Source organism: Pyrgilauda ruficollis, unplaced genomic scaffold (assembly GCF_017590135.1).
Source record: "Pyrgilauda ruficollis isolate IOZ18807 unplaced genomic scaffold, ASM1759013v1 scaffold156, whole genome shotgun sequence".
Lineage (NCBI taxonomy): Eukaryota > Metazoa > Chordata > Aves > Passeriformes > Passeridae > Pyrgilauda > Pyrgilauda ruficollis.
This window is the reverse complement of record NW_024514321.1, coordinates 589344-602906: the sequence shown is the minus strand read 5'-3', so window position 1 is coordinate 602906 and position 13563 is coordinate 589344. Positions and strand designations below refer to the sequence as shown.

Genomic DNA, 13563 nt, shown 5'->3' with positions numbered 1-13563 from the left:
CCCCCTTCTCCCACTCAGCCTGCCTGCATTAGCAGAGCTGTTGCTCACAGCACAGTCCTGAGCACATCAGAGCCTCAGCCCTCGGAGCTGTTTGGGTAAAGCAGCTACTTCATGTCACAGTACATCGTGTTCTCCTCAAACTCCATCAAAGCCCCTCTCATCCCCCACCTCCCCAAAACAAACACCCACCTCTGCCATGGTGAGGGGGCTTTGCTGGGGGGAGAGCTGATGTGGAGACACTGTGGCTCCCAGGCTGTTTGCTTTTCATGGAGCAGTTAAAAGAGCCTCATGGATCTGACTCTGGCAGGAGTGTGCCTTTTGAAAAATCAACAGTGAAAATGTCAGACATCTATCCTTCAGCTTGGCAAGAGGAGAGGTGAAGCAGCCATCGCTTCTTACCTTGGCAACATCGCCTGTGTTTTTTTTAATATAAAGAATTCCAGCCAAGCATCTTACAAGTGCCAATTCTCTGTATTTTTAAGGAATGCCAGCAACAGTGGTCAGACCATGGAATTAGGACTGACTTGCACATGGTGGGGTCTTGCCAGAGGGCAGGCAGCCCTTGCTGCACCAGGTCACCTGTGTCCATCACAGGTCTCATTCACTGTGATGTTTTTTATCTTGCATTTGTGATGGATAAAACCTTCAAATATGCTCTGAAGTTCTAAAAAGAGGTGTACCTTGCGGCTTTTGTCATGCAAAAAGCCTTTCAGAGCATAAATTTCCGTAGATGTTAGGAGCATTTACAGGAAGGGAGTTGTCTCTGTAATAGGTAGAAAGCCTCCTGATGGTGTAAAAAAACCCCAAACAACCCAAAACAACAACAAAACAAAATAAGTCAAACAAAACCCCAACAATTTCTTTGATCATTCTTTTAATGCCTGCAGTGTCCAACACAAAAGACCTGCCAAACTTTATTCTTGCTGTAAATAGCTTTGATATGATAAAATATGCTGATCCTGTTTGAAATTGATGTCAAACATTGGAACTCAGTGTTAGACACGGATAAAAGGGAAGAGCTGCAGGAGGGGTGGGATTTGTGAAGTTTGACTGTGTCAGAAATTTGAGCACTGTGCGTGCGTGTCTTCAGCTAAAATTAACCACCCAAGCTTCACATGCCAGCATATATATAATCATTTAACTGTGGAGCCCTTGAGAAGGAAGAGCAAGCTGGACTCCAGCAGATATATTCACGTTAAATATGCCAATAAGTAGTATGACCTTCCAGGTCCCTGTTCGTGGGAGAAGTAAATTTTCCTGTGACCATTATAAAACAGTAAGCAGCTCTTGGCTCCTGGATTATGGCAGTGGTGCTGTTGAACAGTAACTAACTTCAGCCTTAGAAGTGTTATTTTTTTTTTTCCCTTTCCTTCGGCAGCTTCTTAGGATTTTCTGTGGTTTCTCTTCGGAGTAGATATGTCTCACCATTCCAGATAAGCCCTCTTCTGTTGCTGTTTGTGTGTGGTAGTATATGTAAATGGGTATATTTTGTGTATGAGAACTGTGGTATTTGAAAATAACTTGCTGTGCACTTCAGGTGACTTTTTAGAAAACACTGAAAAAAAATAGTGCATTTGCTGCTTTTGTTCTCTGAGGTAGATGGTAATTTGTTGGTGTGAGATCAGTTCAGTTGTTTCACTGCAGCCAAATGTGACTTGGAGTGGGTTTTTCCGATCAGCCCAGCAAACTGAACTCTGTTTCACTTTGGGATCTGTGAAGGAATTGCTGCAGGTGTGAATGCAATCTCATTTTATTCAGGACTTCATGGGGTTTTTTGCAAGGGGGAATCAGAGACTGGCCACCTGCTTGGCGTGGTGTGTGTGGCTCCAGCTTACAGGGATTTGTGTGTGGCAAACGTGGATGGATAATGGGAGCATTGAGGGCGCAGCATGCCGGCACAATCGCTGTCCTTGCTTCACCTTGGAGGCTGCTCCAGAGTAAAATGCTGCTCTGTGAGAAATGCCCTCTGTGCAGGCTACACCTGTCAGTGACAGGGTTCAGAAACTTTACAGCTGCGGTGAAAAAAAGGAATTCTCTCTTTGCTCTTCTTTCATATTAAATGTAGTAAAATATTCAGTGGGGAAAGAATAGGAAAGGTGCCAGCTGGGCAATTGAAAGCACGATGCTTGTTTAGTATCCACCAAAGATTGGCTCTAAACACACTCAGTGCCTGCTCTGAAGTGTGGATGGTCCAAGGCTCTATTCCTGGAAAGGTTGCAGGCCTGCTAAAATTGACGCATATGCTTGGCTCTGTGTGCTGTGAGTCAGCCCATTGCTTTTGAATAGTAGTCATATGCATGAGAAAAGCCCTCCTCACTTGGGAATAAGGCTTTAAAGAGAGAGAAATAAGTAGTTCCAGTGGTGTTTAAATTACCTATTTATCTATTTAACTTCTAAAGGCTAATTAATGTACACAAGTGTCCAGTGAAATGTAATATTCAGAAGAATATCCCCCACCAGCTGGGTAATAATTCAAAGCAGTTGCAACAAACACTTGCACATCTGAGTAGATATTAAATCATTTATCTGAGTTGCCTTAAGAAATTTAAAAAAAAAAAAAAAAAAAAAAAAAAAAAGAAGAAAACACCTTTTTCCCCAGAAATGTGAGAACCGAGTGGGAATTGCAGTTGGTTGTAGCTCAATTCTCAATAGTTGCTGATAACTTCAAAGTTCCAGCACTTTAGATAATTGAGAGTACTGGCATCATTAGATACTAATTAGTAGGTGTATGTGCATATATGTATGACATCTGTGTTTAGGGATTGCAAATCATAGAACCAGAGAGTGGTTTGGGTTGGAAGGGACCTTAAAGAGTATCTCATTCCATCCCCCTGCCATGGGCAGGGACACTTTCCACGAGACCAGGTCACTCAAAGCCCCATCCAGCCTGGTCTTCATATGTGACATTCCAGGAAGGTAATTCTGCTGTGTCATCTGCCTGCTAGCAGGAATCCACCGGCAGTTCAGCTCATCACCGCCTCAGACTTGGAATTTCTGGTGGTTTCCTCCCTTTATTAGCTGGCTTTGGTGCCAAGGTGCTTGATAGGATTGAGTAAACAAAGCTCAATCCATCCTGGCTTTCCAGATGTTTCCAGTATCTTGGAACAGGGAGGAGAAGGGATTCATGTGTCCTTTCCTTCTGGGCTGGGGGTCACCGGGCACTCAAGGGCACCTCTGAGGACAGTGTGTGTTTGCTTTGAGTCCTGCTGTCCTCGTACCCCCAGCTGTATCCTAAAAGAAAAGGAGCAGACAGAACTCTTTACTCAAAGCCCACTAACACCTTAAAGTTATCACAGAGAAATGGGGTCACATTTTATCTATCCTGTGTCCTGCTTTTTAAGCATTTGTTTTGTTTTGTTTTGCAAGAACTTATATTGGGGAAAAAACCATGACGCAGTGTTTTTTGATGGCAGTGCAAAGTTTAATTCATTCTGGAGGAGTCAGCATTACCCTTTTAGTGGGATTTGTGTCTTGGTACAGATGTACAGATAGAGATTTCTACAGGGTTTAAGAACCATTTAGGGGCAACTAAGGCCACAAATGGTAAGAAAACTTTGAAAAAATATCTGTGACAAATACTGTTAAACTTGATTTTTTTAAAAATTTTTTTACCATTTGCATCCTTCTTTTCTTTTGCCAGTAACTCAGCAAAATATTGTCAGGGCCATAATCTCTATGTACTTTCAAAATAGCCATTATTCCTTCTGTGCTTCCTTGGAGCCAGAGATGCTTCAGAGAGATTAATTTTTCAGCTAAACCTTTGGTTTTAGTTGTTTAGGTCTGGGCTTTGCACTGTGATACCTGTTAATGACATCACTGTGTTGGACTGTAGCATGGATCCACATGAGACTGCAATTAAAAATTGCAGTCAAAAATTGCCACTCAAAAATTGGGATTTTGTGACTTCACATGTGTAAGCCCCATGACACTGGGGAGCAGTGAGTATCTCATGGGCTTTTCCAAAACCCCACAGTGTTGTAAGGACTGCAGGCATTCCCCTTCGGGTCATCTCACTGTATTGTGGCTATTTTTAGGTTTTGGGGTGGTTTTTGCTTTCCCTGTGAAAGTCAGCAGGCAGTGTGGTTTGGTTAGCAGCAGCACAGGCACTGCATTGTGGTGGCTCTTCTGGAATGGGAGCTCATCGGTGTGACTAACCGTGCTATTCAGTCGTGAAAAAAGCTCTGCTTGCTCTTGCTCTGCTTTAATTATGCTGTATGATGTCAAAAAGATATTCTTCAGCTGTTACCGGATTCATGAGAGCCTGATTCATGAGAATTCTTGGGAGAAAACAATCAGAGTCTGATTAGTTCAGAACTGACATGGTAAGGGAAGGAGAGAAAGATTTGAAAATTTACTTGGGCATTGATTGTGATTAGATTTGTGTGTGTGTATGGAAATAAGAAACAAGGAAGAGATACGGGCATATTTTCTACGTGCATGGAAGAGAGACATTCTTTTCAAGCGGTTTCATGTGAATCCTTTGCTTTTCATGAAGTGTATTTCAGAATAATGACTCACAGGCAAAACATCAGGTAGTTTCCATGTAAAGGGGACCCTGGAGTACTGATAATACCCGACACATTAACCTAATTGTAGTCCCAGGGATATACTGGGTCTCTAAAGGATCTTCCTGGATTCATTGCTCCCATGACTTTATTCATGCTTTGTATCCTGACTTTGCTGGTCAGTTCTGTTCCCCAGCCTTCTTCAGGTGCTTGGGGATGGCTTGAACAACCAAGCAGCTCTGCAAAAGGCACCTTTTGTAGTGATTCAGTGTTCAGATCCAGGGCAGGTGGGCTCAGGTGTGCTGGGCTGTGGTGGATGTGCTCTCTCAGCACAGACACAAATGCTGTGGGAGCCTTGCTGCCAGAGAATTTCAGTGCCAGAGAATTTTCCAGCCAGTCTCCTGGCTGGAAAGCAAGGTTCTTCTCTCATCTGAAATGTGCTTTAAAGAAGCAGGTGTGAGGCTAAGGAAAGGACGGTGGGGAGAAACCCTACTAAATTTCAAAATTCTTCAATCTTGTTGATGGAAGACAGTGTTCAGGCCTTTCCTTTACAGACAGATTTCAAAATCTTTAGAATTTGGATTCTTTTTCCCCCAAACCTCGGGTTTTTTTGTGCTACATTTTAGTGGTTTGGCTATGACTCAATGTACTGAATATTTCCAAAATCGATACTTAACTGTAATACTCTTATTTCAAATCTGTTGGATCAAAGGGGCAGAGAAAAAGTGAGAAGAAAAAGGTCTTTCACATAAGTTTTTAATTTGTTCCCAGATAATTGGATTCCTAAGATCATACACTGCAGAGGGAAAAAAAGCTGCCAAACATCTTGAGTCCACCTTCAACAAAAGCTGGGACTTAGACCCGAGTTAAATATTAACCTGCCTTGGACACAAAGACCTGTTTGTGGTGATAATGCCCAAATCACCATGTTCACTTGATTTTTGTAAGGAAGCTGCCTCCAGTGATTTTCATACTGTGTGAAATCACGGTAAAGTTTTAAAAGCCCATACTGGTGTATATAATAAGGCAATATCTCCTGGGTTGTAGTGGGTTGAATATTTAATATCACAACATTTTTATATTTTTAATTAGGCAACTGTTCAGGTAATTTTCACATGAATATTCAAAATTTCACATGAATATTCAAACATGACTTCATTACTATTTGCTGAAAATACCTGAGGAACACTCATAATTGATGTGCAGAGATAGAGAAATGGAAAGTTTCTCAGCAGTGTTTTCTTACTTCTTTTATTATTGTTTTTCCAATTACTTCCCTGTTTTGAAAATTTGAAAACACTGTGTGTTTTGAAATGTATTTCATGTGTCTAGAAATAGCAGCCATTGTGCAATTATATTTTTTTTTCCACTTGTTTGTATGGAAAAGGAAAAGAAACATTAGAAATCTGTTTGTGTAGTACCTTACAAAGACTTGTAACAAGCAGGTTTCAAAAACATCCTGGAATGTTTCAATGATTTGCTTAATATATGCCATAAAAATCAGTGGTGACCATAAGGAGCTACTACAATAAGCCTGGGTAATATTGTATGCCTAGGAATCCTTCAGAGCTTGTAAATATATAGCCCAGGCAGTTAAAAAATAATTTGCGTGTTACACATATTGCAAAATAATGTTGTGTGATAACATTTTTAAGAGAAACACAGGTTTATTATATCTTTATTTCATTCCTGTGAAATGCTCTCCTAATCAGCGAGTGGGATGAAATAATTTTCCACACCCTTAAATACCTGAGAACCAAATAGTTCCTCCATACTGGTGTGCATTTCATAATAAGCATAAAAGCTCTGCTTGTAGCAGGCTGACTTCAGCACCCAAAGTGGGGTTTACAAAAATAATTTGCTATCAGAAGGGATTTCTTTTTGTGTTATCATAGGCAGTGAATCAGGCAGCAGGTATTGGGTTTTATTGGTTGGGGTTTTTCAAGTTGTTTCCTTTATCAGGAAGAATTAAGGGAGTTCAGAGATTTCTTTGATGCAATTCTGTTTGAATATATGAATATAAGAATATAATCTGGTGTTCCTGGGTGCAACTGGAATTAGGGCAGTAGGAAGCAGGTACAGGCTAGTAGTTTTGCAATGCCAGCCAAGCATTCTTATGCTGTTATTTGACTAAAAATCAATCCTAACTAGCACTCAAGGTCTTGCTGTGATTTTAGGCTCTGCCAGGAGGGGTCTGCTCCTGTTTTAACTGTAGGGCTGATGCAAGGATTTGTCTGAATGGATGATGATCTGCATCATGGAAATGATCCAGGATGGAACAGATGCATTGAAGTATAATCTTAAATTTTCTGAAAGTCCTTCGGTGATAAATTAGGACATTCATTGCAGCCCTCCCATTAAAGGAAACATGGTTATTGTGTTTGATAAGTTTCTTGTCAGCTGAATTGAAGGGATGGCGCGGGGGGGGGTGGGTTGGTCTGGACCCTTGCACTTGCAAAGTAAATGGTTTATAACCTTTTTCCTCATATGTTTTCACTCCTAGATAAGAAAGCTAAAACCATATGGCAGAAAAGTAGGTTAAGTCAACACCAGTTCCTTGAAATCGTTGAATCTTTTAAAAGATTTTCCTGTTGTGGAAAATGTTTTCTTGTAAAAGGAGCTAAGGAACACAATGTCAGGTTTGTGCAGCATGGGTTTTTTGCCCCTTTTCCTTTCTAGTTCAGCTGGGGAAATCACTTGTGTACTCAGCCTTTATTTCATTGGAGATGTTTTTCAGCTCTGGGGCTTTTTTTTTTATGGGGGTGTTCCAGCATGTTTTTGTGTTCAAGCCATGATGCCGTTGGCATAGGAAATGCACATCCTGCTGCTCTGAAGGGGAAGGTAAAGGATAAATCCTGGAAAATAAGGGCATATCTTTCAGATATTAAGTGATTTGTTCATGGCTGCTACCAGCTGTGTTTTACAGGTTTAAAAAAAACCACAAATGAAGACTTTATAACAAAAACAGCTCTAGTCAAAACCTCTGCTCTTCATTTTACCACATTAACATTGAATCAGCAAGTGCAAGAGGAGTATGAAATTACAATCCTTATATTACATCCAGGTTCCTCTGTCTTGTGGCAAATACTTGTCCCCTAGACTTGGTCGCTGGCTTTTGGTTCCTGTGAGGGAGGACATCATGTCCACACTGGAAATGCAAGGCTGGAGGTGCTTCTGAAATGAGGATCTGTGGGTATCTGCGCTGCTCCGCCCCATGGGATACGGCGAGTGTGGAGCTGTGGAGTGCAAAGGAGGTCCATGGAGATGATCAGAGGGCTGCAGCACCTCTCCTGAAGCTGGAGTTGTTCGGCCTGGAGAGCCATGCCTCTCCTTGTGCTCTTTTCTTTCACTCTATCAGTAGCTGTGAGGGAAACCAGCATTTCCTGGGCAGTGCACAGGGAGGGCTTTCCCTGGGTTTTTGGGGACTCAGTGCTGTTGTTCCCTCTGGGTCACTGATTCACAGCCTGGTGTTGAGGCATTTGTCATCCCCACAGGGCTTTGTAGGGTCTGTGAGGGTTGGGATGGCTCGTGCTCCAGGAAGCGCGTGGAATCTACATCTGCTTACTGATAGACTGCGTTGGGATGAATGTGTTTCCAGTATTCTAGACTCTCTTCATAGTAGGAGTGAACATTAATATTTATAGGGTAAAATCCTGATATTTAATTGTTTTGACCCTATTTTTGGGAACATAATAGGTAATTTTACAAAATCTTAATTCAGAATATTGTCCTATGCAAGGAATAGTATTATTTAATTCATAAGCTGAAATTCATAATGAAGTAATTTAGCTTCTTTTTGATAACCTAGCGTGAAAAGTTTTTATAGGTTTTCTGGAGATGTTGAATACGTTGTGCTGGCATATGATGAGCAGTACTTAATGCAAATTAAAGAGAGATTTTGGCTGCTTGGTGTGCTTAGTTTTCAGGTAATATAATTTGAAATAAATTCCAACAGCTGTAAGTTTGCATAATAGATTAAAAGTGATTTAATGGGCCTGTTTAACCTGTGAGATGGAATTTATTAAAATTGGTGGATATTTAGGACCTTTAAAAGTTTCTTTGGTAATACAATAAAGGAGTTTCCTCAAAATGAAACTGCTGTATGGCTAATATCTACCAGAAGCATTTTTGGGAAAAGAACCTTCAAAACTTTCTCAATAACAGCTATGAAGAAAAAATGTCAAAGGAAAATACGGGAAAGAAAAAAAAAAAAGCTTGGGTGGAAATTGAAATCTCTTGTGCGCACTCACTGCTGCTGTAGAACATTCCAGTGACCTCCTCATGGTCCATTCAAGCTGTAACATGTCCAGGAGCTCGCTGTCATCTACCCTGGGCTTTGATGTCAGGTTGCTGAATAGAAAAATTCATACTACAGTAAGTTGAACACTTGATCTGCATAAGACCTTGAATTTTAATGCTGTTGACTTGTTTCAAAGAGGGCAAAGAAAAAGGCAGTGGTCTGAAAACAGCCTTTTGGATACTGGGAGAAACAAAGACTTCTCATTTTTCAGGTTGAGTAACAGTTTGGTTTTGTTTCTGTCTCCTAACAGATTTATACGGATTGGGCTAATCACTATCTAGCAAAATCTGGTCACAAGAGATTGATAAAGGATCTACAGCAAGATGTGACTGATGGAGTCCTGCTAGCTGAAATAATTCAAGTTGTAGGTGAGTGACTTTCTGTGTTTGTGCCAAGTATCCACCAGCTCGGTCAGACAATCCCTGTTTTTGTCTTCTGCACTAACACAGAGTGCAAGGGGGGCTATCCATCAAACTGCATGGAATTGTGTAGATAATTTTCCTTCAGAGACTTTGGTAATTAATTTGAAAAAGCCTTGTCTTACAGTGGAGAAATATTGGATGTTGCTGATAAGATCTCCTGACACAGCAGTATTACTCCACGTGGCTGAATGTTAAAAACAAACGACTCATGAGATATTTTTTTTCTGCTAGGATGCTGTTAGGCCTCACCATTTCTAATACCTCTTGGGTACTGGTCTGAATGTAATTCACAGTGATATTGCCTCCTGTGTTGAACCTCCTGCCTCCAGTTGGATTTGGGAGATCCATATATACAGCTGGGAAAGGAGAAAGGGTGTAATTTTTGTGTGGCAGAAAAAGAAATCTTTCATAATGAGTTTTCAGATGAGGAAAATCACTTACCATTTGGACAAATCTCCAAGTGCAGGCTCAGTTATTTTATCTAAAGCCTTTAGTTCTCTTAAATTAGTGCATTAATGCTCGTGGATAATGAAAGTTCTGAACAATTTTCTCTGTGTAGAGCTGCATATTGTCCCTCTTCCCTTGAGCCTGGATCCTTCATTAGTTCCTTCAGAGGCTCATCCATCTGGTGCTGGGAATGCCACAAAACACATGCATGGGCGGATGGAGATGGATGGAATGGGAAAGCCTGCTAATGGGAATTAGGACAACCATTGTTAGAAACAAACTGACAGATTTGAGATGCAAATTAAGAAGCCAGCAATGAAGGAACAGGACAGCAGTGCATGCATATTTATTGTGTGTGTTTGAGATGCTGTAAAGGAGCTAGCTCTGGGTTTGAGGTAGGGATCTGCAAGCCCTGTTCCGGGATGACAGTGTGAAACATCTTGCAGTGATTTTGCTGGGATATGTTAAAAAAGATTTTGTCTCTCTGCTGTAGAACAACACTATATCTCAGTAGCATTGTAGACCTGCCCTGCAGTTACAGAGGTGTAAAAACAGGCTGTGAATTAAGTGATGACTGTGTGTTGACAGGTATTCACTTTGAACAGTGCTCCTTTCTATGTCCCTTTCCTTTAATAGAAAAGGTTTTTGGAAACCCAGGAGCAGTTAGGTGTTGATTCCTTTCATGCCTGTCTGGCTACCCTGCATTAACAGGTGTAGGAAGCTTCTGTGTGAGAATATGTGTGCAAGAATACCACCATCAAAATGTGGACTTGGTTCCTTCTACCAAATATTTAAATGTAGCTCTTTGAGTATTGACTTGTGAAAATCCTTATGAAATGCAAGTTATTCCTTCTAAAATACATAAGCAATTATTGCTTTGATCACCTTTGCAGTTTTTTTATAGCTGCCTTTTGGCTAATATTTAAGATAAGGTCTGCAAGGTTTCAAAAGTTGAAGTATGAGGGGGGAAGGATTTCTTCTTCGAAGAACCTTTTTCATGTGGAAGAAAGGTCATATTTAGACATTCTGAGTTTAATCCAGCAAATTAATAGTGCAGAAAAGTAATTTGTTTCTGCTGTGTATGGCTTTAGGCAACTGCATCTCTGTCACAAAGATGAGGAGGGCTTTCACAGTTAGAAGCATCTTTTTCTGCAGCCTGCAAAATCCAAGCTTTTTTCCTAACTACATAGTAAGAAAGCTTTGATATGCAGTGCAGGAGAGGGGTTTTTTTAATGTTATGGTGTGCTGTGTGCAAAAGCAGCTATTTGCAAGTCAATTAAAATTGACTTGCATTCACATAATTCTGGTTCATTTCAATTCAAAATTTATGAGCCTGTAAAACAATATGTAAGTACTGTATGCCTTAGTAATGCCATATAAACATAGTAGCTGTGTTTAAATCCATGGATACAGACCCCTGGGTGTGATCTGGGTTCTTGGAGGTATCTCTGTACATGTGTACCAAACAAGAGAAAGCTCCTTCACAAGCTCATTAGTCTGCTTTCAAGTAGTTATGAATGGTGCCAATCTATAGAAATACAGCTATCAATTTTTAAAAGTGTTATAAATTTAATATTACAAGATGGATGCACAGGACTTGGAAAATGGGATTTAATGAATTAATCTTTGTTTCTGTATGGCCAAATCCGAGATGGCATTCCTGGAAGCACTGTGTGCTTTTCATGTGTAGAGGCTGATGGACCATTCTGGGGAGATCACTGTGAATTCAGCTGCAGTCTCTTTCAGATTAGCATCAGTTTCTCATTGCATTGTGTGCTGTGTCATGGGTGTGTAAAATAAGAGCTATCAGGCAAGAGTGAAGCTGTGTTACTGCTTTGTTTCTCATGGCTGTGACTGCTACAGGAATATCATGCCAAATGTGATCCTCCTAACAGAGGGAATCTATGAAGGGGATGGAGTTCTGACTGGTATCCTGAGAATACATGGGACTGCTACAAAATACAGCTTTTAATGCATGAATCAAATGGGATGTGAGTGCCTGCCTTTATTACAGTGAAAAAACTGTGGGAAACTGAACTTTGGTTGTAACTGGTTCTTAAAACACAAAGTCATTTCAGCATCCAAGGCTGAAAGGTGAAACAGAGCAAACTCAGACTCTAAGGCAAACATTATCCACCTCAGAGATTTCACTGTTTTACCTCTGACCTTAAAGATGGAAACTGTGCTCTTCTGCAGGTTGGCTATGTTAGCATGGCACGTGAGCCATGCTCAAGAATCTTGAAATGTTTCATGATTTGTGCTTTAAAAAAGAAGAAAAAAAAAGATTAGTTATTGATCATAAATTTCCCATTTGGATTTAAAACCTGTATTCACTCTGCAAGCAAACCACCTGCCATGCTAACATCTCTATATGTGTAGTTCTTACTTTTCCACCCAGCAGTGATTCAGCTTCCAGAACTCACATCCTTCTTGTAGTTTAAAGGAATTCCCTGTCACTGTACAATTCCTTCTTGTAGTTTAAAGGAATTCCCTGTCACTGTACAAGGAGTTGTCAGAGCAGTTGGCTTCTGCCCCAGCTGTCTCTGGAGGCACAACCCAGTAGCGAACTCCAGCTGCTTTTTTTTCTTTTTGTGGCTCTCAGTGTTTCACACATTCACTTGGACTGGATAGCTACAATCCAAAACCCCTTTACTGAGCTGGCAGCAGGTGCTCAGGAAATCGTTGGAATAAGTGCCCTTGGTTTAGGTTTTTTGCTGTATTGCCTCTTTTTTTTTTTGCCTTTCAGCAAATGAAAAGATTGAAGACATCAATGGCTGCCCAAAAAATAAATCTCAAATGGTAAGTAGTAAAGTGGTCTATTGTTTGTGGGTGAGTGGCTGAGTGACAGGGTGGGACTTCAATGTCTGAGACTTTTAGTAACAACTTTAAATTAATTTTAGTAACAATTTTTAATTAATTTTTCACAGTAGTTGACTAAAAGTATAATCTTCAGAACATTAACATTACAGTTCTTGCCCCATTGTACTCCACAGTAGTTGAATCAGGTCTTATAATTTACCACATATTTACAATTGAGATGATTTTTACATTGCTAGTTTATATTTTTGAAATATCACATAATTAAACAAATATATAGAAATAAAGAATTCAATATTTGAAAGTATGATTAAGACTTTCTATATCTTTTGAAATGAAACAAAGTAAATGAGCAATATGAATGAAATGAAAAAAATTCATAAAATTCAAGATGCAATTTGTTGACAGATAAGAAGTTAGTTTGTATCTTGCTTGTATTTAATATTCAAATCTGGAGAACCAAAAATCAGTTCAGGAAAATGAAAAGCATAATAATACCTCAGGAGTATATTTGCTGTGAGTATTGCTGAAGCTAAAGGTACATCAGAATTTTATGAAGAACACAAATAATAAAAAACTTGTTTTTAAAATGCATTTAAATGAAGAGCTTTTAAAATTTATGATACTTCAAACAAGGTTACTGCCTTCTGTATCTTGAGAAAAAGTAATTTTGCAACATAAATTCTGTTATCTTCCTTTGGCATTGCAAATGCTTGCTTTGGGACGCTTGGATACCTGTTCTCTCTGGGAAGCTTTTTTAATGTTTTTTTATTTTTGAGTGTTCCTGTCTGCCCCTACTTTCATGACTTCAACGTGACCATAGCCACTCATGTAGTAAAATGAATTAAAGATTTAAGGAGTGTTTGACATCTTAAGTAAAAACTCACTCTCCGTTCTGCTCTTTTCTCTCGGCTTTGTGTTGTATCTTGGAAGTTATCAATCTTGTTGAAACCATGGAGCAAGGGCTCTGTAAAAAGCAAGCCATCAGGAAGATTTATCATTGCTCCTTTTTGCTGCTTTGAAGAGTGTGGTTGCTGCTTGTTGTAGCTACAGCAGCTGTCTGGAGTATAAA

At 40.0% G+C, this 13563-nt stretch overlaps 1 protein-coding gene across 2 annotated transcripts in view; it reads left to right on the top strand.

The window, feature by feature from the left end:
• The window catches only part of NAV2 (neuron navigator 2), a 203466-nt gene that overhangs the window by 46257 nt on the left and 143646 nt on the right, over window positions 1–13563 (top strand). For both annotated transcript variants that reach the window (XM_041461855.1, XM_041461854.1), the window contains exons 2-3: window positions 9056–9173; window positions 12421–12473. In XM_041461855.1, coding sequence (XP_041317789.1) covers window positions 9056–9173; window positions 12421–12473 — 171 coding nt within the window. The remainder of the gene's footprint in view (window positions 1–9055; window positions 9174–12420; window positions 12474–13563) is intronic.